Source organism: Suncus etruscus, chromosome 12, assembly GCF_024139225.1.
Source record: "Suncus etruscus isolate mSunEtr1 chromosome 12, mSunEtr1.pri.cur, whole genome shotgun sequence".
Taxonomy (NCBI): Eukaryota; Metazoa; Chordata; class Mammalia; order Eulipotyphla; family Soricidae; genus Suncus; species Suncus etruscus.
This window is the reverse complement of record NC_064859.1, coordinates 91,285,515-91,310,837: the sequence shown is the minus strand read 5'-3', so window position 1 is coordinate 91,310,837 and position 25,323 is coordinate 91,285,515. Positions and strand designations below refer to the sequence as shown.

Below are 25,323 nucleotides of genomic sequence, written 5' to 3'. Positions count from 1 at the left end.
GACTCCTGTGGACGCAGAGGAAAACACTGCCATCTTGTCCTGGGCTCTGCCAGGTGGCACGGAGCCCCCAGGAGTGCAGCCAAGCCAAGGAGGGGGATCAGAGAGAGGATACAGATAGAACAGACAGGACAGAGGAGACAACCTGAAGGACTAGGAATGGGGCGGGGTGAGGCCACGGGGTCTCAAGTCCAAGAGATGGGGGCCTGGGGACCTGGGACCAATTCAGCTAGCTAACCTTCTGGAACTATCCAGAACTGTCTGGAACCATTCAGAACCTTTGGGATATCTGGAGGAGCCTGAGACCAGACAGAGGAGAGGGAACTCACCCAAGGGCATCCAGGAGGTGGGGTATGTGGCTGGGCAGCAGTCGGAATGGGACGCTGAGGGGGTACAGAGCCTATCTGTACAGGACCGGCCCACCTTAACCCTCCCAAACTGCGGGCTACTCTAGCCTCTCATGCAGTCGTGTGTCCCAGTGTGAACACACCCTTCGGGGAGCAGAGCAAGCATGTGGCTGCCTGCATCGCCCAGTCTTGGAAAGAGAACTGGGGGCCATTCCTACGAGGTGACTATTGCCCTGGGAAAAGCCGAGAAGAATGTGGACAGGGCTGGATCTGACTGACTACGGGCACTAGCTCTGTGGGCTGGAAGGCACCAGCTGGCCAGGCCAAACTCTGAACTGGAGGAACGCGCGCACACACACACACACACACACACACACACACACACACACACACACACACACCATATACAAACGCACACACACACACACACACACACACACACACACACACACACACACACGCACATATACTCGCACACCCCACCAGGCGGCACCCACAGCTGCAGTTACAGGCGGTTTTCAGGAGCCAGGAGTGCTACTGCGGAGCTTGGAGCTCTGGGTTGGGGGGGGACCTGCCTGCACTTGTCTCCCCAAGATGTGGATCGCCTTGCCCGGGTGGGGTGGGGTGGGGTGCAGGCAGGCATTTCTTGGCGGGGAATGGAGCAGCAGAAGGGGATCGCAGGAGTCAGGGGGAAAAAAGCAACCACACTCAAGCCCTCCAGCTCCAGGGGCTGGCTGGGCCACACCCCTCCTCCTCTTGGGGATCCTCAGCTGGACAGGGCCTGGAGGGACCATTTCGTTCCTGCCCCTCTCACACTCTTCCAGATCCCCCCAGGGCCCTGCCTGGCGCAGCAGCGTGTTGTGTAGTGGCAGCAGGGACAAGTTAGGGCTGGCCAGGAATGGGCACCTCCTCCGCGGCCCTGCCTGGAGCCGCCTAGGTCCATGCCGCCTAGGAGGGGCAGACAGACCATGCCAGTCTGCACTCTCCAGGTTCAGCGCCGTTTGGAGCCTGGCTGGACCAAAGTGGGGAGGGGGGCTCAGCCTGCACCGTGCATCCTGCACACCCCCTTGTAAGCCCCCCTCAGCCCCCCACCCAGTAGTTCCCATGTCAGGCTGCACCCCGGGGTTCAGCGCCATCAGCAGCCCAGCTAGACTAGATTGGGTGGGGGATCCAGTCTGCACCGTGTACCTTGCACCCTGTACACCCTACCCACTCGGGGGCCCCCAAGTGGTCACCATGCCTGGCTGCGCTTCTGGGGTTCAGTGCTGCCTAAAGCCCAGCTGGACCGGGTGAGGAGGGGGAATCCAGCCTGCACTGTGCATCTGGCACCCTGCACACCCCCCTGTAAACCACCTACTGGGGGTGGGGTGGTCCCCTGAATAGTTACCATGCCAGGTTTTACTACCGGGGTTCAGAGTTGCCTGGACCAGGATGGGGAGGGGATCCAACTTACACCGTGCATTCTGAACCCTGCACTTCCCCCTGTAAGCCACCTACCCAGGGGTCCCCCCAAGTAGTAGTTACCATGCTAGGCTACACCCCCGGGGTTCAGCGCTGCCTGGATCCCTACTGGACCAGGGTGGGGAGGAAAAATTCAGCTTGCATAGTCACCTTGCGTCTTGCACACCCCACTGCAAGCCACCCTCCCACCCCAACCAGGGTCCCATGCCAGTCTGCACTTCGGGGTTGAGCGCTGCCTGGAGCCCGACTGGACCAGGGTGGGGAGGGAGATCCAGCCTGCACAGTGCACCTTGCGTCTCGCACACCCCCCTGCAAGCCCCCCACCCACCCACCCGGGGGTCCCCCGAGCGAGCGGTCGACCTACCGATGGTGGTGATGACGGTGATGGCGAAGTAGAAGGAGCCGGCGAAGCGCCACTGCACGCCCGCCTTGTGCGGCTTGAGGCGCAGCACGACGCGCTCCAGCTCCTCGTAGCCGCCCTGGCTGAGGTTGTAGCGGGCCCGCAGCTTCTGCTGCCGCTGCTCCAGCGCCTGGCGCTCCAGCAGCTCGGGCTCCGACTCGAGCGCGTCGAACACCGCGGCGCCCACCAGCAGGTAGGTGAAGGTGCACACGATCAGCGCCAGCGTGCGCACGTTCTGCCGCTTCATCGTCCCGGGGCGGCCGCCGCCCGGCGCCCCCCCGGCGCCCCCGGCACCCCCGGACCCCCAGGCTCCCGCCGCCGCCGCCGCCGCCGCCGCTGCTGCTGCCCTGCGAGCGGCCTGGGGCATGGCTGCTGCTGCCGCCCAGACCCGCAGCCAGCGCCGACGCCGACGCCGCGGAGCTGTCCCTTCAGCACCACCCACCGCCCGGCCGCCCGGACCCAGACCCGGCCCCGGACCCAGACCCGGCCCCGGACCAGGCCCGGCCCCGGCCGGCCCGCCCGCCCGCAGCCGCCTCCCGCCGCCGCCGCCTCCTGCCAGCCAGCCCGCCCGCCCAGCCAAATAAGGACCGGGAGACGCGCAGAGGGAGGGCGGAGCAGGGCAGGAGGGAGAGGAAGGGAGGGAGGGAGGGAGGGAGGGAGGGAAGGAGGGTGGGAGGGAGACAGAGAGACAGAGACAGAGAGAGAGACAAAGAGGAGAGAGGACAGAAAGAGTAAGATAGAGAGACAGAGTGTAAGAGAGAGAGAAGAGAGAGGAAGATAGAGACACACAGAGAGAAAGAGAGACAGAGAGAGGAAGAGGGAGGACAGAGACAGAGGAAGAGAGAAAGAAAGAGAAGAGAGAGAGAGGAGAGAGAGAGACACACAAAGAGAAGACAGAGAGGAAGAAAGGGGTAAGGAGACAGAAGCAGAGAAAGGAAGAGAGACAGGGATAGAGAGGAGAGACAGAGAGAGACAGACAGTGAAAGGAAGAGAGGAAGATAGAGGAGAGAGACAGAGACAGGAAGATACAGAGAGAAGAGAGAAAGGAAGAGAGAGAAGAGAGGAAGAGAGAGACACAGAGAGAGACAAAGAGAGGAGAGAGACAGAGGAAAAGAGAAAAGAGAGACAGAGAGGAGAGGAGAGACAGAGGGAGACAGAGAAGTGAGGAGAGAGACAGATAGAGGAAGAGAGAAAGAGAAAGAAAAAGAGACAGAGGAGAGACAGAGAGAGGAAGAGAGACAGAGACAGAGAGACAGAGAAGAAAGAAAGAAGGAGGTGAGAGACACACAGGGAGAGAGGGGGAGACAGAGAGAGGAGAGAGACAGAGAAACAGAGGAAGAGAAAGACAGAGAGACAGAGAGGAAGAGAAGAGAGAAAGAGGAAGAGGAGAGAGAGCAGATTAAGTCCCGACAGAGACACACAGAGGGATGGGAGGTGTGACCCCCACGGAGCTATGTGGCCTTGCAGACATGCACTTATGCACACACACAAGAGAGGATAGTAGACTAGGAGAGAGGAAACACAGACAGGATAGGGACCCAGGACCTGGCCGTCCTGCCCTTTCCTGTTTCGGGGGAAACTGAGGCACAGAGTGGGCAAGCACATGCTTATTCATGTGAATTATTACCAAGTTGTCCTCCGTGCTACTAGGTGGGGTCTGTCTTGAGCACCAACACCAGGGTGAGGCCTGCATGCATAAGGACATGCCTGGGGCAGAGGGTGAGGAAGACAGGAGGGCACAATGCCCCCTCCCCTGCCCTGTTCCTTCTCTGCCCTGTCTCCTAGATGCCATGTTGGCTGCGGGCATCCCATGCTGTTTTGCTGCTCCAGTAGGCCAGGCTAAGCACCTGTCGAGGGAGTCCCAGTAGAGCTCCTCTGTCCCCCCCCCCCTCAGCGGCTGTTTCTTTCCGGGCCAGTGATTGTAGCACCCAAGGGTGCTTCTCCTTCTAAGTCTACTATCCTCATCACTACTAGGAGGGGCCCTGGGTCCTTTTCATGCAAGTCCTGCTCAGCCTGTACAATTCCTGAGTTGGGTGGGATGAAGGAACAGAATGTTCTGAAGCAGGTCCCTGGACCAAGGAGGGGTCCTGGGTCCTTTAGTAGAAGGCACGAGTACCATTGAGGACATGAGTAATTGTGAGTACCAGTCAGGGCATCAGTACTAGTGAGGGTGTGAATGCCAGCAGGGGCATGAGCCTTTTCACAACTGACATCACCGTCCCCCCCAAAGCTGGTGTCCCACCTCGAGCCGAGAGGTGTAGTGACCCGCTGACTTTGGGGCTTCAGGCTGTGTGTTGTGGGCTTCTGGCCTTGCAGGGCTACTGTGTCCTGAGGGAGATCTGGGTGAAAGGGCGCTGGAGAGGGGAAAGATGCTCTTCCAGACAAGCCATTTATTTAGTCTTAATTATGACCAAGATTGCTTGAAGTACAACAGAGAGACAGCTCAGCAGGGAGGGCATTGGCCTTGAACATGGCTGGCCCAGGTTCCATTTCCAGTACCCAACGTAGTCCCTAGAGACCCAGCAGGAGTGACCTCTGAGCACTGCTGGGTGTGGCCCTAAACCCCAAAAAGCAAAACTGGGGGTGGAGCTTCAGAAATGGCCTTTCCCCCTCTTCTCATGTAACAGGTGGGGAAACTGAGGCCTAAAGAGAAAAAAGCCAAGGTCACATGGTGAGAAAGGGGGGGATCCAAGACACACACCTCAAAGTTGGGGTCCCTCCTGTATTCCCAGGACATGTGCCATACATGTGGGGTCACACTCTTGGGCCCCTGAGGCTCCTTCTCCCATTGCCTTTTTTTCAAGTGTGTTGCTGGTGGGTGGGACGGGGTTCAATCTGGTGTCAGTCCAAGCTTTGGAGCCTCACAGCTCCTCATATCACCACCTGACTCCTTCCCTTCTGCCCAGAACCCTGGGGACCTACCCGCACCTCTCACCCCATGACGAAGGCGACCCGGCCCTCTGGCCAAGGCCAAGCGTCAGAAGCTCCAGAGCCAGTGCAAGGATGATGGTGTCTGTTGCAAGCCATAGGGCAACTCCGCTGGGAGCACCATCTCCTACTTCCACTGATGGTGCCAGAGGAGGAAGCTGATGCCAGTTAGAGCTTTCCTTGTCTTCTCCCATTGGGAGCCCCCTGGGTCATGAGTTTCTGAAATCCCATCCAGTTCCGGGAACTCAGACTGAAGGGTGTGGGGAGAGCCTGGGCCAGGGTCCTGCTTCTGCCCTTGCCCCGGCTTGCAATGGGCTTGGGGCCAGTATCTCTGCCTGGAGCCAGTTTGCATGACACTGAGGAGGGTTTGTGCCAGGACACTGTGATCCTTGGTTGAAAAGATCCCATGACCTTCTTCAATTATTTCTTTCAAGAAAACCTCCCCCGTTCTTCCAAGAAAGAGGAAGAAGGTGAAAGGAAGTTTGTGAGGGAAAGAATGACTTTGGAGTTAGGAGACATAATACCGAATTTACATATCATGATTGTGACCTCATCCAATACACTTCCTTGCTCAGTCCTGTCTTCTTCCTTCTCTAAGCTCCAGACACAGCTGCATTTTTGTTTCCTACATCCTGCAGTGCTCAGGGCTTACTCTTGGCTCTGCATTCAGGGAACACTCCTGACAAGGTTCAGGGGACCGTACAGGGTGCTGAAAATTGAACCAGGGTTGGCCACATGCAAGGCAAAAGCACCCTTCCTACTCTACTGTCTCTCCAACACCTCAACTATATATTTTCTGTTTCACTTCTGCAGCCTTAAACCAGGCCTCCAGGAGACAGTCTGATAGGACCATCAATAGAGAAAGCCAAGAAGCAGAGGTCCCTGAAAGCCATGGAACCTCCTTTCTCGATGCTTCCATTATCTATTAAACTCTTATTCAGCCTTCAGGACCCACTTGAAGGCCACTTTCTGCACAAAGCTTTCCTAACAGCTCCTTTCTGTCCCCACTCTGTAAGCTTCAATTCAGCAGCTCCTTCTTTTGCCCAGGGTATCACTTGCCTCCTTCTGCCATACTTCATTTGCCTCCTTTTCAGCTCATTACCATCCCAGTGGACCCCCTGATCCATGCTGACCTTCTTGCTGTGTGGAGCACAGATCTTTGCACAACCCCCAGGATTCCTGTTTGCTCAGTAGCCCCTGGAAGGCCTTGGTGAAGCCTCTGCCTGTTGGACCAGGAGGCAGCGCTGGGTGGAAGGAGTCACAGACAGCTGCAGGCTGAGAGCTCTGCCGTCTGCTCCAGGCTCCAGACAGATGCTTCTGAAGCGGCAGAATCCTGCCCACTAGGGCGGAAGAGGTTCAAGTTTCATATTTCTCACCGGAGCTTGGTCTGCAGCCTGTCATCAGTACCAGCTGGCTGTGGGACTTGGGCATCTTTTTTCCTTAACTTTGTTTTTGGGCCACACCAGCAGTCCTCAGGTGCTACTCCTGGCACAGTGTTCAGAGGGCTAGAGGTTGCTCTGGGAGATCAAACCTGGGCTTTCTACCTGTTGTGGCCCTTTGAGCTCTGTGGACACTCCGGAAAGAAAGATGGACACCCTACCAGGTGGACCAGCCATGTGGATTTGTAGGGGTCCAGGCTATGATCATGTGACACTGTGAAAGCCTTCTCTGTCACTCACTGTCCACCCCTGCACCGTCTTTAAGAACCTCTTTTACAGGAGGAGAGGGAAGAACAGTGGGAGAGAGAGCAGATGAAGTGTGGAACTGAGTCAGAGAAACAGGGGTTCACATGCTCCTTCGGCCCAGAGGCTCCTGGGCAAAGTTGAACCCTGCTGGGCAAGGTCCCTCCTCTCTGCCCCGCCACCCCTGGGCCGTGCTTAGCACGAAGAGTGTCCTCAGCAAATAATCTCCATCTATCCTGTCACCTGACTGAACTGTGTTTGGTCCTGGGGCTTATAGTTCACAGTGGGAAGGGGGTCCGGTCACAGAAGCTATAGCACAGGGGCCGGGCAAAGCCTGAGAGGGACCAGAGGAGGCCAGCGGGCCTGGGCGAGTGGGGCAGGGGTGTGGGGGAGGGCCGAGCACTTTCTAGGTGCTGCTTGACCTGGTAAGAGTAGAGCATTTGTCTGTTTTATGGAGTATAACTGGTCCCAGTGCAGCCAGCTTGCATTCGTCAAGGGACACTATTTGTTTAACATCCGGAGCCCAAACCAAACACAAAGGTAACTGCTAGCAGGGAGAGGCCCAGGCAGCTGCTGCTGCGGAGCTAGCACACCCAGCAAGGCCCGGCTCTGGCCTCCAATGAGCTGCGGAGACAGTCAGGGGACAGATTGATGGGACCCTCAATAGTCAGAGCCAAGGAACAGAGGTCCTGAAGGCTGGGGTCCTGGGAGCCCCCACTCTCTCAGCTGCCTTAGTCTGGCCTTCCCTATGGCTCTGCTCCATGAGAGGGTCTCTCAGGGGCCTCCATTTCGAATTCTGAAAGCTGCGGGGAGATGAGCACCTCATAAAGAAATGCAGCCATTTTCACAGGGACTCTGAGCCTCACTGACTCCATCCTCATGGGGCTGCTGGGGGCTGCACCCCTCAAATACCTCCTTTCACAGAGAGGATCCACTCATCTGCTATTGTCACTCACTTCCACACCTCCCCACTTTATACTTAGCTCTTCTAGTCAAGGCAAGATGATGGGTAGACCCCAGCGGTCTGAGGGTCTCAGATGAGGAGAGAAGTGGAACTGGGGAAAACTCAACAGCTGAGCCCCAGCCTAGGGTGTGTGTGTGTGTGTGTGTGTGTGTGTGTGTGTGGACCCCTCCTCTTTCTTCTTCCCCTAGCCCCCCAATTCTCTCTACCTCTTGCTGAACTCAAGGAATGGAGAGAGTTGGAAGAAACCTTTGCAAGCCATGAATGTTGAAAGGAGGGGAGGTTCTGGTGAGGGGAGTAAACCCCAGATCTGGGGTTCGAGTCCTAAATCAAGCTGCACGAGGAGCTCCCCCAAACGAGCCCCCGCTTGCTCCTTGGGGAGATCTGAGTTCACTGTCGAGATTCCCCAGGGCTCAGGCCTGAATGAATTCCTGACAAAGGGGCTGCTGCTAAGGAGAAGAGGGAGAGCCAGAGTTGTAGTCAACACCCTCACAAATCTCGCATTCTTCCTTGAGGGTTTATGGCTTCTGAGAAGCCAGCCATGGCAGACTGTTCTCAGCACCCAGCACAATAATTATAATAGCACTTGCGGTGATTAATCAGCCGGCCGTGCTCAGCAGCGCCCGCGGGAGCACACAGCAGTGGGGTGAACGCTCAGGAGCATGCTAGCCTGTCAATGAGGTGGGGGGGGTGCATGGGGGAGACGCTCCCATCCAGCCGGCTAAAGGGTGTCTGGCCTGGATGGAAGGGCTCACTCCTCCAGCCCCTGTCCCCCCACACCCCTTGGGCAGTGTCCTGCTTTGACCAGAACAGGTTCTTTCTGCAGGGAAGGGATGGGATGCTGCCCACTTACTTCCGCGTGGTGGAACGGAAGAACCAACAGCAAAAAGCAGGTTTGGAATCCCGAAAATACACACCTTTGTGGGTGTCTCAGCAGCTTGCTGAGGGCCACCAGAGAGGAACAGGATTCAGGGGCCTTTGAGCTGTCATTTGGAGGGATTAGCTCAGCTTTGGGGGGACTCTGAGGAACTGTGGGGAGAAGCCACAGTTAAGGGAGAGCCTCTCTCTCCTCTCTCTCTCTCCTCTCTCTCCTCTCTCCTCTCTTTCTCCTCTCTCTCTCTCCTCTCTCCTCTCTCCTCTCTCTCTCTCTCTCTCTCTCTCTCTCTCTCTCTCTCTCTCTCTCTCTCTCAAGCTGGAATCTTTCTCCTGGGGAGGGACAGGGCTGCCCAACATATATAAGCTCTCCCATTTCTGGGGGGCATACAAGACACACCGTGAGTGGGGTTCTGGCATTTTAGCAGGAGTGGGTACATCCGTTGGCACACGAACATGCAGGAAATGTCTTTCCACTCTGCTCACAGAGCTTGGGGGCACCACTGGCTGGTTCCGCTGGACTCGGTTCACCTTCTGTGGAACAGTGAGTCCCAACGCACCAATCTGTGTCTCGCCAATCTGAAAATACTGCAATTCCCTGGCCAGAGGGAGGGCAGTGCCCAGATCCATCCGATCCATCCGTGCACAGCCTTCCCAGTGTCCCCATCACTGTGCTCAAGCACCCCCTCCATCTGCTGGCCATGGGGCTGCCTGCCGAGACCCCAAGCACACAAGTTGGAGGAACCCCTAGGACCCCTGGACTCCAGGGGAGGGGGAACCGAGCCTCTGGCAGGCTAATAACTGGGAGTTGATTCTATTAAGCAGATCGCTCGCTCTAGGCAAAGCAATTACAGCTAATCAGCCCCGTGCAGCGGTCCTCAGGGACGAGATGGAGTTAGACAAATACAGGGGAGAAGCATCAGGAGCAGCTTGAGTTCAGGCCAGGGGAAATACTCTGAGGTCAGTGGTGAGTGCTGGCCGTACCCCACTATTTTCCTGTCTTAGGCAGTGAGGGAACCCAGAACCTCGAAAGCTGCACAGAACAGAAGCTCAGAACCCTGCTGAGACCTGATAATTTTGCAGAGCTCTTGAGTTGGTGGGGGAGGCAGGCATCTGGCCTGAGCCTCAGTTTATCTGTCTATCATGCAGACAGAATGGGCTTCTGTTGACGCTTTCAGCTCTCTCAATCTTGGGGCTTCGCATCTTATAAGGGGGTCATGTTTTTGTGGCCTTCTCCTAAATAAAAATAAAGAGCAAGGAGCCAGAGAAAGGCTGGGGGGGGGGACTTTCGGAGGTGAAGAGTGACATAGAGGAGGGGGTAGTGATGGCTCGGCAGCTCTACCCTTATCTGCAGACTTATCGAGGTGTGGATATTGAAAACGTGTGGCTTTCTGTATGGCGATCACGCCTCAGTAAATTGATATCAAGGGAAAGAAGAGCGTGTTCGTCTGCTTTGGATTTTTTTGTTCGGGCTAAAATGAGTTGCCCAGCTACAGAACTGTCTGAAATCCCCAAATGTGGAAATACATGCCTAAGTATTTAATTATTCAGAACATGGGGCTTGAAGGGGACCATATGTGGTATCAGGATCAAAGTAGAACTAACTGGCTGCCTGCAAGGCTGGTGTCTTAACCCCTGTGCTCTTTTTCCAGTCCCGGCAGTTTTTATTTATTTATTTTTTAAAGAGAACTAAAAGAAGAGCCCTAAAATAAATTATGGGTGGCAGATGTTCTTTTTTTTTTTCAACTAGACTATAAAATTGTAAATTTTAGGAAAGGTATGTCTCCCCACTGTCCCCAATTATCCATGGTGCTTTACTTATTTAGTCAGTCCTGGCGGTGCTTAGGACTGACTCCTGGCTCTGTACTCAGGAATCACTCCTGATGGGACTTAGGGGTTCCTGTGGGATGTGCTCTATCTGCTGTACTTTGCCCAGTTCCAGTCACGATGCTTTAGACCATGATTTTGTGCTTTGTAGGTTCCAGGTTTATGGAGGAAGTTGGAATGTGCTGGTGGAGGAAATAGCAGTAGGAGAGAAGACAGAGTGTGACACTTCGCAAGGTCTTTTCTCCCAGGAAAAAGTTTTGGGCTTACCAGACTTCCAAGGGTGTGCTTTAGATGTCTGTGTTGTCCAGTGCTGAAATATTATAATTTAGGGGTGAAAAGCAGCTGGGTGGGCCAGACTAGGGGAGAGAGAAGCAGGACAGGTGTCCAGGGAGCAGAGTGGAAGAGGGTCACTGCTCCCCGGACCTGGGCTCCTCCTCACGAGAGTGGAGAAGGGGAAGAGCGAGCTCCTTCTGGTTTCCCTCCAAGGTGGTTTCGGGAGACCAAGTGTGATGTTGACTGTGAAAGAAAATGACTGATTAATTAGTTCTGCTAAAAGGTGAGAATATAAACTCAAGAGCTTTGAGCTGACAAAGAAAAACTATCAACAAAATGGAAGAGCAGCCAGAATCAAGAATCGAGCTGGAGCTTGAAGCTGCTGCCTTGTAATCTTGAGTTTGGTTGTGGGTCTGAACCTCTGGTGCCTCATGTGGGTTGAGTGAAATCCTGGCAGCTCTCTTACTCATCATTCACCATGTAAACACACACATGCATGCAAACACACATGCAGCCTACCTACATATTATATGTCACTTAGCTGCTTAAATACACAATATATAAGAATTCACACAACTCAATAGAAAAAGAAGCAATCCAACTTTATTTACTTTTTTTTTTCTTGCATCACACCCTGCAGTGCTCAGGGGTTAATCCTGGCTCTGTACTCAGAAATTGCTCCTGGCAGGCTTGGGGGACCATATGGGATGCTGGGAATTGAAAAGGGGTCCATCTGGGTTGGCTGCATGCATGGCAAACGTCCTACCACTGTGCTATTGCTCTACCCCAGCAATCTAACTTTAAAATGAGCAGAGTAGCTGTAGGTATTTTTTTTCCCCAAGAAGACAGGCAGATGGTCAGCAGATCCATACAAAGGTCCATTATCATCAGGGAAAATGCCCATCAGAGCCTTGATGAGACACCATCCCACACCTGTTAGCCTGGCTGGCCTCACAAGATATGCCAAATATAGGTGGGGCTGGAAAGACAAAGGAGATCTGGGTCCTGCTGGTGGGAGGGAAAATTGGTGTAGACACCACAGAAAAAGGTGTAGAGACTCCTCAAAAATCAGAAACAAGAACTCTCATAAGTTCCAGCAGGCCCATTCCGGGCACTTATCCAAAGGAAATGAAATCACTATCTTGTCCAGAGGCCTGCACCCTCCTGTTCTTTGAAGCTTTATTAACTATAGCCAAGACCTAGGGACTGTCTCGGTGTCCTGAGATGGATGGATGGCTTCAGAAAAACGTGGTGCATACATAATGGAATATTAGTCAGCTGCAAAGAAAAGATGGTCCTGCCATTTGTGATGACATGGTTGGACTGGGAGGTTGATATGCTAAAGGTGAAATAAGGCAGACGAAGACAAATATGCTATGATCTTCTTTTACGTGGGACCTGAAAAAAGCCAACCACTCAGACACTGCTCCCACAGATAGGTGGGGCATTGGGTGTTTGCTGGAGGCTGTGGGTGATAGCAATGGTCAGCTTGGGTAAAGGTGGTTCAAGGAGAAAATTCCTGGGGCCAAAGCAACAGTACATCAGGAAAGATGCTTGCCTTCCATACATTTGACTTGGGTTTGATCCCCAGCATCCCATATGGTCCCCAAGCATTGCTAAGAGTGATTTATGAATATGAGTCAGGAATAAACCCTGAGCTTATTTGAATGATCCCAAAACAAACAGAAAAGTCAAATTATCCAACTACCAGATAGATAGTGGCTCAGGGGGTAGCCAGGGGGCCCAGATGGCAACTAGGCAAGGAAACTAGTGTCTATGTTTGAAAGTTGAAGAGAATGAGTAGATCTTAAAAATCCTCTTCATGAAAGCAATGATGACAGTGGGTAGTGAGGCTAATGGCATGGATCACTTCACTATGTCTCTACAATAGCAGGTCATTTTCATGTCCGCTTAAAACAAATTTACAGCACAAGCTAAAGAACATAGACTAAAGACAGAGACTGTGTGACTCACAGTGGGGACCCATCTCCCTCTCCATCTTTGTCCATCCCTGCTTTTCCTTCATCATGATGGCAGCTTTGAGAGCAGAAAGGCCTTGTAGAGGCTCAGCTCAGCTCCAGCAGGCTGGCCTTGGCCATCTCAGAGCCTGGTGCCAAGACAGAGGCCAAAGCCTTGGTCTGTGCTCCAACAGAATCCATGGACCTGACTGGCTGCTTGTGGCCTTGCTCACAGTGCTGGCCAAGTGCACAGTGTGGAAACAACCTTGATCCCAACTCTGGAGTCCTTGAGCCATGCTGCAGGGAAGAAGAGAGAAGGGGTGCAAAAGGAGGGAGCATCCTAGCAGCCAGGATCACTTCACATTGGTTGTTTGCCAGAAGAGATTCTGGAAGGAAGAAGTTACTTCGCTCCTTGAATTAGCTGCGTGGTGGAAGGTGAAGGGTGTGCCAGACCAGGACACTTAGAGCAAAGTCTGTGTTTCTCCAGTCTGGGCAAAAAGTTGGTTATTGCTTCTGGCTCTTTCCCTGTTGTTCTGCTGTGGGCTCTGGGTGTAGCTTTTCTGGGCCTTTCTGAGTTCTTTGCAGTTCCTCCAAACACACTAGACTCTTCCTTGCCTTTCCATCAGAAATGCCCATCGTTTAGTTCCTCAGATGATAGCCCTGAAGACTTCCTTGAACACAGACACACGCTCATTTGTTAGATGAGCAAACCTAGGCCCACCACCCATCCAGGTGTCTCAACTCTTCCTGGTAAGGTGACTACAGAGTCAGGATTCAAACCCGGGTCAGCTTGACCCAATTGCCACAATCCCTAGATAGGAAACAATTGAAGGCAGAGCTAGGCAACAAGAGGAGGAACCCAGGGTGCCCTTCATGAGGCACATAGAGCTTTGAACCAAGATTGTGTATGGATGAAGCCTGGCAGGTCATGCAGAGGGAAGGCAGACAGCAGAGGAGGGACAGGGTGATCTTGCTGAGGGGTGGGACATAAAGAGACATGGGAAGGGAATAATGAAAGACCCAAAGCAACAGATCTGAAAGTCTCCAGAACTGAGGCTCCCAGGGGACTGGGAGGGGATCTGGGGACTTCGGTGAAGGGTACACTGTTGGAACCGTGACTCTCTGACAAACAGTACTGCTTAATCACAGGGCTTCGGAGCAAACTGGGAAAACCCCAGACCAAATACAGCAGCAGCTGTGGACAGGGATCTGGGAGCAGAAGGCTGGTGGGAGGGACAGACCCTAGGAGCCCCAAGGGCAGGGAGCATTTGGGTTCAGAGGTTCCTTTTGGAGCAAGCCTGTCTGGACTGAGAGACAGACTGGAGGGGTGAGGAGCACAGGAGGTGAGTTACCATCAGTGAACCCTTGGGTGCTTCTCAACACCCCTAAGATGGATCTCCCCAGACAGATCCTGATGGTGTGTACTGAAGATGTGGAGCAGGGACCCAGGAGGAGGGGGAAGGGACACCCCACAATGCTGATGTCCTTGGTTCTGGTTCTGGGGAGGCCTGCAGGATGGGGGTCTTTGCTCTCCGTGCTGTGGCTGGTGGTGGAACTGTCAGTGTCCCCCAATCCCTCCTCCTGTTAGGGAGCAGGAGAGGAGTTGGCGGAGGCCTGGCAGAGCTCTCTGCCCCCAGCTCAGGGGATGGAAAAAGTGATGTGGCTCAGGAACAATGTGGAATGAGCTTTGCTCACTGGGTCCCAAGGACAAGTGGAAGACGCTGCCAGAAGCCCGGGGGTGTCTGCGATGGCTGCCACTGAGCCTCAGTCCAGGCTCTCAGAGACACCTTGCAGAAGCTCCCTGGGCCCTTTGTCCCCCAATATTCGACCTGGCCAAGCCCACTTCTGGTCTCTTGTTAGAGCTCAATTCATTAACATGGACTTCTGTCCCTCATGGCCAGCAAGCTGTGTCCTGTGTCATCCCCGAGGGGAGATGGGCAAAGTGGTCCTCCTTAGGTCAGGGCATGCTTAAAGCCCCACACTCTACCCCCTATCCCAGGCAAGGTCTGGACAAAAAGACAGTGCAGAAGGAAGCCACTGCGAGGCAGGGAAAGGGGGTGGCTCAGAGAGGCTGAGAGGTGGTCAGGGCACTCTGCAGAGGCTCGGTGGAAACCGAGAATCCTGAAATGTGTCAAAGGGAACGAGCATATGTGTTTGGTGTATGTTTGGTGTGTGTGTGTGTGTGTGTGTGTGTGTGTGTGTGTGTGTGTGTGTGTGTAGGGGGGGGTGAGGGCTGGGTTATCAGGTCAGATCTGACTACTGTGAGGTGAGAAGCCAGAGGCCCAGAGAGGGGAACATCTAGCTGGTGGAGGGGCATGCGTCCTGATAAGAAAATCTTCTGTACCAAACAGATCACATGCCTGGTGGCTGTGGTCGGGCACTGAGTGAGAAGAGGTCAGTCGGGGACTCAAAGCCAGGCTCCTGCACACCAGGTATGAGGTCTCTTGTCATCTCTCTGCTCAGGCTGATTTGTGGTAAAAGGAAATTCCCAGTTAGCCTGGATACATGGGCTCAAGGGTTCTGGGGTCCTGCCCTTTGGAGAGGCAGAGGCAGGGTTCTTCCCCAGAAGTTTAGGGCTAGGGGCTATGGAATCTGCTGTGAGGGGTTTCCAGGGGCTAGACTCCGAGACATGGGAGATCTTTGTCCACCCAGTCACAGGAACTTCAAAAAACATGCTTTCTTGTGTACATATGTGGTCCTACTGTCTTTTCTATTATTTTCAGGAGGAAGGATGGTTCCTGGGATATTCCCACAATGCACTGCAGCCTGTGTATTCTCCTCTTCCTCTTTCCATTCCTCCTTCTTCTGCTTCTCCCCTTTCTTCCCCTTCTTTTCCTTCCTCTCCTCTTTACCTTGTCTTCCTCCTTCCCCTCTCCCTTCTTCCCCTTATCTTCTCCTCATCTTTCTCTCTCCTCTCCTTCCCCATCTCTTCTCCCTTTTCCTTTTTCTTCCCTTTCTACCCCCTTCTATCCTCTCCTCCCCCCCCCCCCCATCTTTCTCCTTTTTACTCATATATCTGGAGCCTCAGGGAGTACCCTGAATTCTTTCCTCTGGAAGAGCTGTGTCAACCCTTTGGCCTTTGGTCTGGACCCATCTTCTCTTGTAGAAGTGAGGAAATGGAGGTTCCATCCCTCTGCGGAGAGGTAAATGGCAGCAGAATTCAGGTGACCTTCACCCTGGGTTCAGCTGGAGCAGCCCAGCAGGGCTTGGATGTCAGCTGAGGGAGAAACAAGGGGCCGAGTTAAGCTTAGCTGGGACCGAGAACACCAAATCCTTTCTGAAAAAAACAGTGAAGGGATTAAAAAAATATCAAGATATTAACCTTCAGAAACCGGCCTCCCTCTGCAGAGATTAACTTTTCGCCTAAGCACTTTTCTCCGTTTCTATAAACATTTTAATTCCTGCTGACTTCGTGGCCAGCTTGGATTATAAAGAGACAGACAGATGGAAGGAGGGTCTGGTCCCTGCTTCCCACGTGTGTGCCTGTCCCTGAGGGGGAGAGATGACAGGACCCTCAGTGGACCTGGGACAACAGTGAAAATCTGAATGCAACTCCCACTTGGCCTTGTGGCCTGGGTCTCAAGGGGGTGACATGGTTTGATCAGCCACTGTCTATACCTCCTTGCCAGCCAGAATTCTTCCTCCTCACTGCTTCCATTTAGAACCATCTATAGAGACTTCAGACCCGAACACTCAAGAGGGGGGTGAGAGGCTTCCAGAAGCCCCACAATCACACTAGCCAAGGACAGACTGACCTGAGCACCGATGAGAGGGGACATCCCTTCCCAGCCCTGGGAGGGCAGAGACCAAGCAAAGTGCAGAATTACAAGGCCACATTGTCTTGGCCTGACATTGTGGGGAATAGGGAGAGGTGGGGGGCCTGGGGGCCTTTCCTCCTTTAACTAGCTGCCTGAGTGTGATTCAGGGATGGGTGGTGAGGTGGTTGTGGATGGATATATACTACTATAGCTTCTTTACATTAAGGGGAGAAGTGGAAGTCAAAGAGAAATTCTTAAGGGGAGAAAGTGAGGGGAGGACCCAAGAGGCAGAACCCTGGAGTGGAATTTGGGGATCCATCTGGTGAGTTGAGCATTTTCCCAGGCCAGGCCTGTTCATGGCAGGGGCTGATTAATTCCCCCCAAATTCCTGAGTGAGAGGAACCCCAGGGTGGTCTGGCTCGTATTCAACTCCTACAAGACCCCCAAACCCTGCATGCCCCTACATGTGGACCCACCTTGCTCTGGCCTCCCTGGACAGCAGGGGGAGGCTGAGAATCTCCTGCTTGCATCCCAGAGTCATGTCAGTGTTTCAGAGCCTTTGGGGTTCAGGGACTTTCCTCTGAACTGTACCTAAGGCAGCCCAGATTCTTCTTGGCCTCAGGCCCATCTCCTCCACTCCACCTTGGAATCCATGTTGCTGCATTCAGCTGGATTCGCCCCCAAGAAGTTACCCCCACTCATGAAGGGAGCACCAGCATTCTGCCCACTCCCAGAAACACCATGGCCACTAGCTTGGGGATCCTGTGTCCCTGAGGTCAGCCAGGGTAGGGCCACCCCTCTGGGCTGCTGGGCAGTGGTAGCTCTATGACATCTATTCTATGTCTATATATGACATCTATGTCTATTCTATGACATCTAAGGGTGTCAGGGTCCAGAAAACCTTGCAGTTCCATCTGTCTTCTCGCACATGACACAGGGGAGCAAGCTGAGGCCCAGAGGTATCACTCTGGGAACTTTAGGGACCAGTGCAAGGCAGACCCAGGGTTGAAATTGGACCTTATTCTTCCCTCCTTAGCTCCTGCCTGGCCTCCTCAGCCCTGTCCAGATATGGGACCATAAGCAACTCTCTTGAACCATCAGGAATTCTGTGATCCCATCCCCTGCTGAAGCCTGGCCAGGCCAGGAAGGTGATGTGTAAACAGGCGTGTGGCCTGTGCGTCCGGCGGCTGCAACACTGCACAGATATTTTCCACCCACATGTCCTGTGGCTGGTTGAGGTCCAAGGTATTCCCGGGCCTTTTTCCTACTTCTCATCCCAGCTGCCTCACCTGCTCCATGAAGGGGCTCCCTGAATCCCTCAAGTTTCAGGGATGAGAGGGAGCCTTATTTTCTGCCACCAGGAACCGTTGTCATTCTCAAAGCAGAACATTAACAAGGAAGGTGGGAAGTGTCTCCAAAGCCAGGCCAGTGGGCAGTGCTCCTCTATCAGGACTGTTACCCCTTGTCCTGATCCACAGTGCTAGGGTTGTACCTGGTTGATGTTGAGCTGGTGATCAGGTGTGCAATGATGCATGGTCAGGCAGGGCCCACTTCTCAGGACCTGGTACATTGAGCAGGTAAAGAAAAGCACCTCCTAGCAAGCCACAGAGACTCAAAAAGTATCAGCCAGAGGGTGTCAACTTCATCATAATCCCTGGCTTATCTTCATCACTTAAAAGGAAAGGAAGATGGTAGAGGATGACCCCATCACGGGCATGACAGCTGCAAGGTGCTGGCCTGGTAGGGAGTCGGAACTGAGCTCAAATTTAAACTCAGATCTTTCTGCTCCTCTTCCTCCCAGATTCATGCCCTTCCATGAGGCTCAGAAATATAGGAACCCCTGATGCAGAAGGAGCATGAGAGACCCTCTGTCAATATTGATTGCAGACAAAAAATGAAGATAGGAGGGAGGAGCCTGACAATCACTCAGCTGGAGTCTGAAGCCTGGATCCCCAGACCACTCACATCTCTCCAGTGGGTAACCTGACTTTCTACTTTTCCATGGTGGGGAGTTATTTTCTGGGACAGCATGGTGGATGCTTAGTGTGTGTGTGGGGAGATGGTGGCTATTGGGGAGACCATACATACCCATTCAGGAAGGAGCTACAATGCCCAAGACACTAGCACTCTCCACTTGCAAGAAGTCAAGCCAGGCTAGGAGTCTGAACAGAGTCAGACATGGGATGAATTTGAGGTCACCTCAGGGGTATATCTTGACCCCATATACCTTATTTTAGCCCATCCTGCCTCCCCTGCTGGCCTCTCTCTCAACAACCCTCTGAGGAACTTCTCCCTTCCTGTCCCTCCTGACTTTTCTGGGTCTCTGAGAAAACTCCTTGGCTGTCAGTTCTCCAAAGCCTTCAATGTTGCTTTCTGACGACAGGCAGCATTGGGGGAGAGGAAAACGGGTCTTTTTTCAATGATATTCCAGCATGGTGGTGGTTTTCTTGTGGGTGACTCTCTGACCAAAGCCCTTTCCACCACTGTTGAGTATGACTCCATGACAAAAACTACTCTCTGTTCCAACCTGGTCCTTCACTTGGTTGCAGGTGGCTGTGCCCACCTTTTCACCTATTCGCTTCTTTTTTTCTGAGACCAAGACAGTCTTCTCTGCCACATTAACTCTCCTGTTATGGTTCATCATTTAGGCCCCTCCCAGCATCCTTATAGTCTGTTTGCTGACTGAAGTGACTAGCGTAGGAACTAGGAAGGACCATGTCCTTCAGCATAACACTGACTTTGTTTTAAGAGTGTCGCCCAAAGCCATGTGCATGGCGGCAATAAAACCTGGAGACCTCCCTACAGCCTCTTTCCTTGGAGTCCCCCGAATCTTGGATTGAGATATGCAGAGTAGACAGCTGCCCTCCAGTCCCACTCCCAAACCTCTGAACCAGTCCCCTGAACAAAGGGCTTTTGGCAAAGATGTACTAACGTAAATTCACCTCCAATAAATCTATAGATACAATGAAATCTATAGGTCCAGTAAGCATGGGAATTGACATGCTGGTTCTAAATGTTATCAAAGAGAAAAAATACATGAGAATCACACAGTAAGAACAATGAGTGGTTGGAGACATAATACTGAGGATAAGGCACATGCCAGGAATGTGCTTATCTGAGTTTGATCTCTGACACTATATATGGTCCCCAGAGCCCACCAAGAGTCATTCCTAAGCTAAGACCCAGGAAAAAGCTCTGAGCACCACCAGTTTGGCCTCAAAATACAATTATTGGGGGGGGGGGAATAAAGAACAATAAGAAATCAGCTCTCCACTTCTTTATCCCTATCCCCCTTTTCCATGGAGGGAAGGAAGTTCTGAGACTCTAGGACTTCCCAGGGATGTACTGAATTCTCTATGTATTGTTTTATTTCTTGTGGAAAAAACCACTCACGATATTCACTTATGATGAATTATGTTTAGACTATAGGCATGGTGAGAGGTTACTTATAACCAATCATAGAACAATTCCAGATGATAGACTGAAATAAAGGCCACGAGGATGTGATTATCTCCCTTAATTCTTAAAATACCGTGTTTATAATATTTTCTGACCTCAGCTGATTGTGAGTAACTGGAACTGCAGAAAGTGAAACTGTGGAGCAGAGGGGACTCAAGTAGCAAAAGTGGCCAATGGAGTGTGTGAAATATAGGATCCTGGGGCCAGATGTTTGCCTTGCACAAAGTCAACCTGCCACTCTATATAGTTCCCTGAAGCCTGCCAGGAGTGATTCCTGAGTGCAGAGCCAAGAGTAAGCACTGAGCATGGCCAGGTATGGTCTAAAAACCAAAAATACCCAAGCCAAAAAAAAACAACAACAAAAAACAACCAAACAAAAAAACCAACAGCTGCCACCATGCCAACTGATCAGACCCATTTTATTCTCAAAATAGATTCAAGCCAAGTCACAAAAATTCGTGAGTACACCAGTCTCACAGCTAAAAACACTAGGGCACTCTCATGGGGGTGGTGTGCAGACAGGTGAAGTCTTTCCCTAAAGAAGCCTTGTCAGCTGTATCCACATTCCATAATCACCTCCACAGCAATGGCTCCCAACTTCACTGCTTTTTCAATGAGCTCAGAAGAGCTAACTGACCAAAAACTGACCAAAACTCCAGGTTTTGGAGCTGAGAAATCTGGGTCTTCTCTGTATGAGGCAGGCAGCCTCTCTTTACCCCTCCGTACTTCCGGAAGCCCCACAGACTTAGACACTGCCCACAGCCGCCGCCATATTAGCTCACTGGCCTAGCTTCACAGATCCTAGAATGCCTGGATCTTGAGGCTGTGGGTGCTTCTGCATCCTCATAACACCTCTAAATTTTTCAATACTGACAAGCTATTAGGAATGCACCAAATTAGATGTGCAATTATCATAGAAGCCATCCAAGGTCAACAAACAAAACCAATAATACAGAATGCTCAAATAGCAATAAATAGCTTAGTGAAACCTTAATAAGACAATGACTTAACAACCCCATTGTGAGATATGCTAATTTTCACAAATTTTCTTTCAGTGAAGTTTTTTTTCCTGATAATTCCATTACCAGTTAGTTGTAATAAGCAATATTAAGCAAATTATTCATACCTGCCAAGGGAAAGGCTTGGGAGAGAGTGGGAAACTGGGGACAATGGTGGAGGAAATTACACTGGTGGTGGGATTGGTTTTGGAACAGAAAATGCCAAAAATAATTTTATCATGAGCAAATTTGTAATTTGCAAATTTGTGAATAATTGTGCTTAAATAAAATTAAAAAATTAGAAACAAACAAACAAACAAAAAACCAGATGACCCTGACAATAAACCAGAGAAGAGAAATAGGTGCGAGGCCATACAGCATATGCGAAAAGAACATTCTGGATCACTGGCTAAGGAGCATGGGTTCAGGAATAGAACATTATCCCAATGGGAAACAATTAAACTGAATCTTTATTGTGAATCTTAATTCCTGAAAAGAGAATTTAGTCTAGCTATTTTAATCAGAAGGGCATTTTTGTGGCTCACTATTGGGCTTGCAGGATGTAGTAGAGATAAAGGCTTTGGAATTCAGCTTTCCTGAATGACTTCCCAATCCACCATGTGAAACTGAGCTGCTGTGGCCACAGTCTGCAGCTGCCAAATAACATCAACCCTGCTGGGGTCTGTGCTAGTCACTGCATTGCTCCTCTCTACATGATGCTGCGTCTGCATTGGTCTTCGAGGAAGTAGCAGCCATAAAGATGGAACTAGAAGACAGGGGATGCATGTAGCAAATGCTTGTGAAAGATGAAGAGGAGGAGCAGGAATCCCATGGAGAACGGAACCAGAGGTTCAGAAAGTTCAGAAGGCACCAGAGGTCTGATGGCTGTGAAAGAAATGGAGAAAGGGGTAGAAAAGGCCTCAGCCTATGAGGTTACTTAGAGAAAATCTTCACCACCCCAAAAATTTTGCAAGGAGAGCTCCTTTAGGGAGAAGATCCTGGTGGGGAAGAAATGGTTAGGACTCAGTGCTCTCTTTATGCTTAGTTGTTAACTTGGAGTATGGCAGATCCCAAAGGCATTTCACTGCGGTCTCTCTATTATATCTCAATTACTAGCTTCAAAGGACTCTAGATCCTAAGCTTACATCACATATACCAGGTATATAAAGCAAAGCTCAGACAGATTAATGAATTGCAGGCGAAAAACTCATACTATTATTAGAAGAAAATGAAAAAAGTCTAGAGATCTAGTTCTGTAACTTTCAATAGAGAAGTTCTTCTTTAAGCAAAAATACAATCTAGAAAACAAGAATATTTAAGATTAGTTTGCATTCATTTGATTAAAAAAAACAATTCTCATCGGGGCCGGCGAGGTGGCGCTAGAGGTAAGGTGTCTGCCTTACAAGCGCTAGGCAAGGAAAGATCGCGACCGTGTTTTGATCTCCTGGATTCCCATATGGTCCCCCCAAGCCAGGGGCAATTTCTGAGCGCTTAGCCAGGAGTAACCCCTGAGCATCAAACGGGTGTGGCCCGAAAAACAAAAACAGAAGCAAAAACAAAAAAAACCAATTCTCATCAACAATATAATTAATGGTGTGAAACTAGATATTTTTTCTGGGAACAAGATTTTTTTTTCTCACCAGTTCCATTTTGCATTTTGCTGCAAGAGCTAGGTAGTGCGATAAGACAAGAAAAGGAAATACAAAATATACAAAATGGCAAGGAAGAAATAAAATTGCCTTTGTGGATACCCAGGGTCCTCAAAAGAATTTTTAAAAAGATCCCTATATGTACTAGGTTATGAAGCACAGTTGCAAGATTAAGATATACAAAAGTCAATTGATTTACTACATACCAGCAATGAGTGAGTAATTGGAATTTGACACTTAAAACACATTAGCATTTACTTTAGCACCATAAAAGAAAAATAAATGAATACTGGAGCAGGAGTGGTAGTACAATTGGTAGGATATATGCCTTGCACATGGCCAACTGGGGTTCTACTTTTGGCAACCCATATAGTCCCCAAAGCCTGCTAGGAGTGTGGAGTCAGGAATAAGCAGGAATTCCTGAGTGCAGGAATAAGCCTTGAGTACCCCAGATGTGGCCCAAAAACTAAAAGAAAGAAAGAATATAAATATAACATAATATATACAGGATATAAATGGAGAAGTCTGAACTACTTCACTGAAAGAAATAAGATTCATGTTACTAGATAGACTCAATATGGTTAATATGGCCTCAATTTTGGAGGCCAGAGTGAGAGTATGGCAGGTGAAATACATATCCTGTACACAACCAACCTGAGCTTTAATCCTGACACACATGTAGTTTCCTGATTCCTGCCAGGAGTCATTTTGGATGCAAACCCAGGAGAAAACCCAGAGCATCACTAGGTATGGCTTAAAAATAAACAGCAACAAGTTAATTCTTTCCAACTTGATCTGTACATTCAAGACATCCCACGTCAAAATCCCAGCAAGTTACTTTATGAAAAATGACAAATTGTTCCTAAAATTTATATGGAGAGGTGAAAGACCAAGAATAGTCACTGCAACACTGAAGAACAAAATTGAAAGTTCAATACTTATTATTCAATTTTAAGATTAAAAAAACCAACCATCATCAAAACATGATAAATGTGGAAAAATATATAGATCGATGGACCAGAATGAAAAATTCTACACAGACTCATGTAAATATTGTCAAATAGTTTTTTTTACATAAAAGCAATGACAGTACACTAGAGGAAAAAATAGTCTTTTCAACTACAATCTGACATTGGAGCAATCTGACATTCCCATATAAAAATAATGACTCTAGACAACTGACCTTACATTTTTCACAAAATAACTCAAAATTGATCATAAGTCTGGGCGTAAAGCTCACATTCATAAAATTTTGAGAGGATAATATAGCAGAGAATCTGAATGCCCTTGAGTTTGGCAAAGATCTTTTTCTAGTACAATATCAATTCATAAAAGAAAAAATTGCTAAATTGCTCTTTAATAAAATTTTAAAACTCACTCTGTGAAGGACACTGCTCTTGTGAAGGACAAGAGAATAAAGAGATATGCCAAGGATTGAGAAAAAAATATCTTTGTAAAGGATATCTCTTTCAAGGATTTGTATCACAACACACAAAAAAGAACTCTTGGGCTGGAGTGATAGCAGATAGCATGGCAGTAGGGCATTTGCCTTGATGTGGCTGACCCGAGACAGACTCAGGTTCAATCCCCGGCATCCCATATGATCCCCTGAGCCTGCCAGGAGTGATTTCTCAGCCCAGAGCCAGGAGTAACCCCTGAGCACTGTGGCCCAAACAACAATAACAACAACCACCAAAAAAAAAAAAACCCTCAAATAACAAAGAAAACCCACCAACAACTTCCTCAAACCCCAGACCAAAGGTCTGAATGGATAGCTCAACAAAGAGGACAGACAGATGGCAAATAAGTGCATTAAAAAACATGCAATATCACGTCATAGGGAATTTCAAATTAAAGCAAGAAGTGCAGTGTCCCTCCAAACTCTTGAAAACCCCCAAAATGCAAAACACCAACGATACCAAATGCTGGCATGGATGTGGAGTAAACTCACTCTCCTGTACTGCTAGTAGAATGCAAATAGAGCCCTGGTTTTTGGAAGACAGCTTGGTGTCTCTCACAGAGCTAAAATAGGGTTATAACTTCAATCCAAATAAATGGAAAACTTTTTGTTTCCACAAGACTTTGCACAGAGACATTTGAAGCAGTTTTGTTGATACTCACCAATAATGAAGGCAAACCATGTTATCCTTCATCGGGTAAGTGGATAAACAAAACCCTGGCAAAGCCATATACTGGAATACTATTCAGCAATAAAAAATTAAGAGACTCTCAGAAAAGCACAGAAGCAACATAAGAGCCTATTGCTAAGTATAAAAAGGCGCTTCTGAAAAGTTCCTTTCCTTGCAACTAGATGCCCTTCAGTGGGTTGGGGGAAAGCAGGACACCAGAGATACTAACAGTACCAGTGGTTCTGTAGGGCTCTGAGGGAGAAAAGGAGGGGTGAAGAGATGGGGTGCAGGAAGGGGCTAGGGTGGTGAAACTTCTCAGAACCTTACTAGACCAGTGGCTGCCTAATGGGAAGTATTTGCCAAATTTCCAAGAACAGCTGAATGCAGAGTCAACCTTCGTGTCCATTCTGCATTTAAGTTAATAATTAATCATCAAAATCCCACTGTTTTTGATGATTACAACCAACCACTGTAACGAACATGCCACGGTAATAAATGCTAATAGTTGAACCAATCGTGCATGTGTGGTTGAGCAAGAGAGTATTTGTGTGTGTGTGTGTGTGTGTGTGTGTGTGTGTGTGTGTGTGTGTGGTATTTCTATTTATGGGACTCTACTTCCTGCT

At 50.3% G+C, this 25,323-nt stretch overlaps 1 protein-coding gene across 1 annotated transcript in view; it reads right to left on the bottom strand.

The window, feature by feature from the left end:
• The window catches only part of KCNK3 (potassium two pore domain channel subfamily K member 3), a 33,520-nt gene extending 31,032 nt beyond the window's left edge, over positions 1-2,488 (bottom strand). Inside the window, exon 1 of the mRNA XM_049784482.1 lies at positions 2,170-2,488. Coding sequence (XP_049640439.1) covers positions 2,170-2,452 — 283 coding nt within the window. The 5' untranslated portion in view covers positions 2,453-2,488. The remainder of the gene's footprint in view (positions 1-2,169) is intronic.
• Between the last annotated feature and the right edge of the window lie 22,835 nt (positions 2,489-25,323).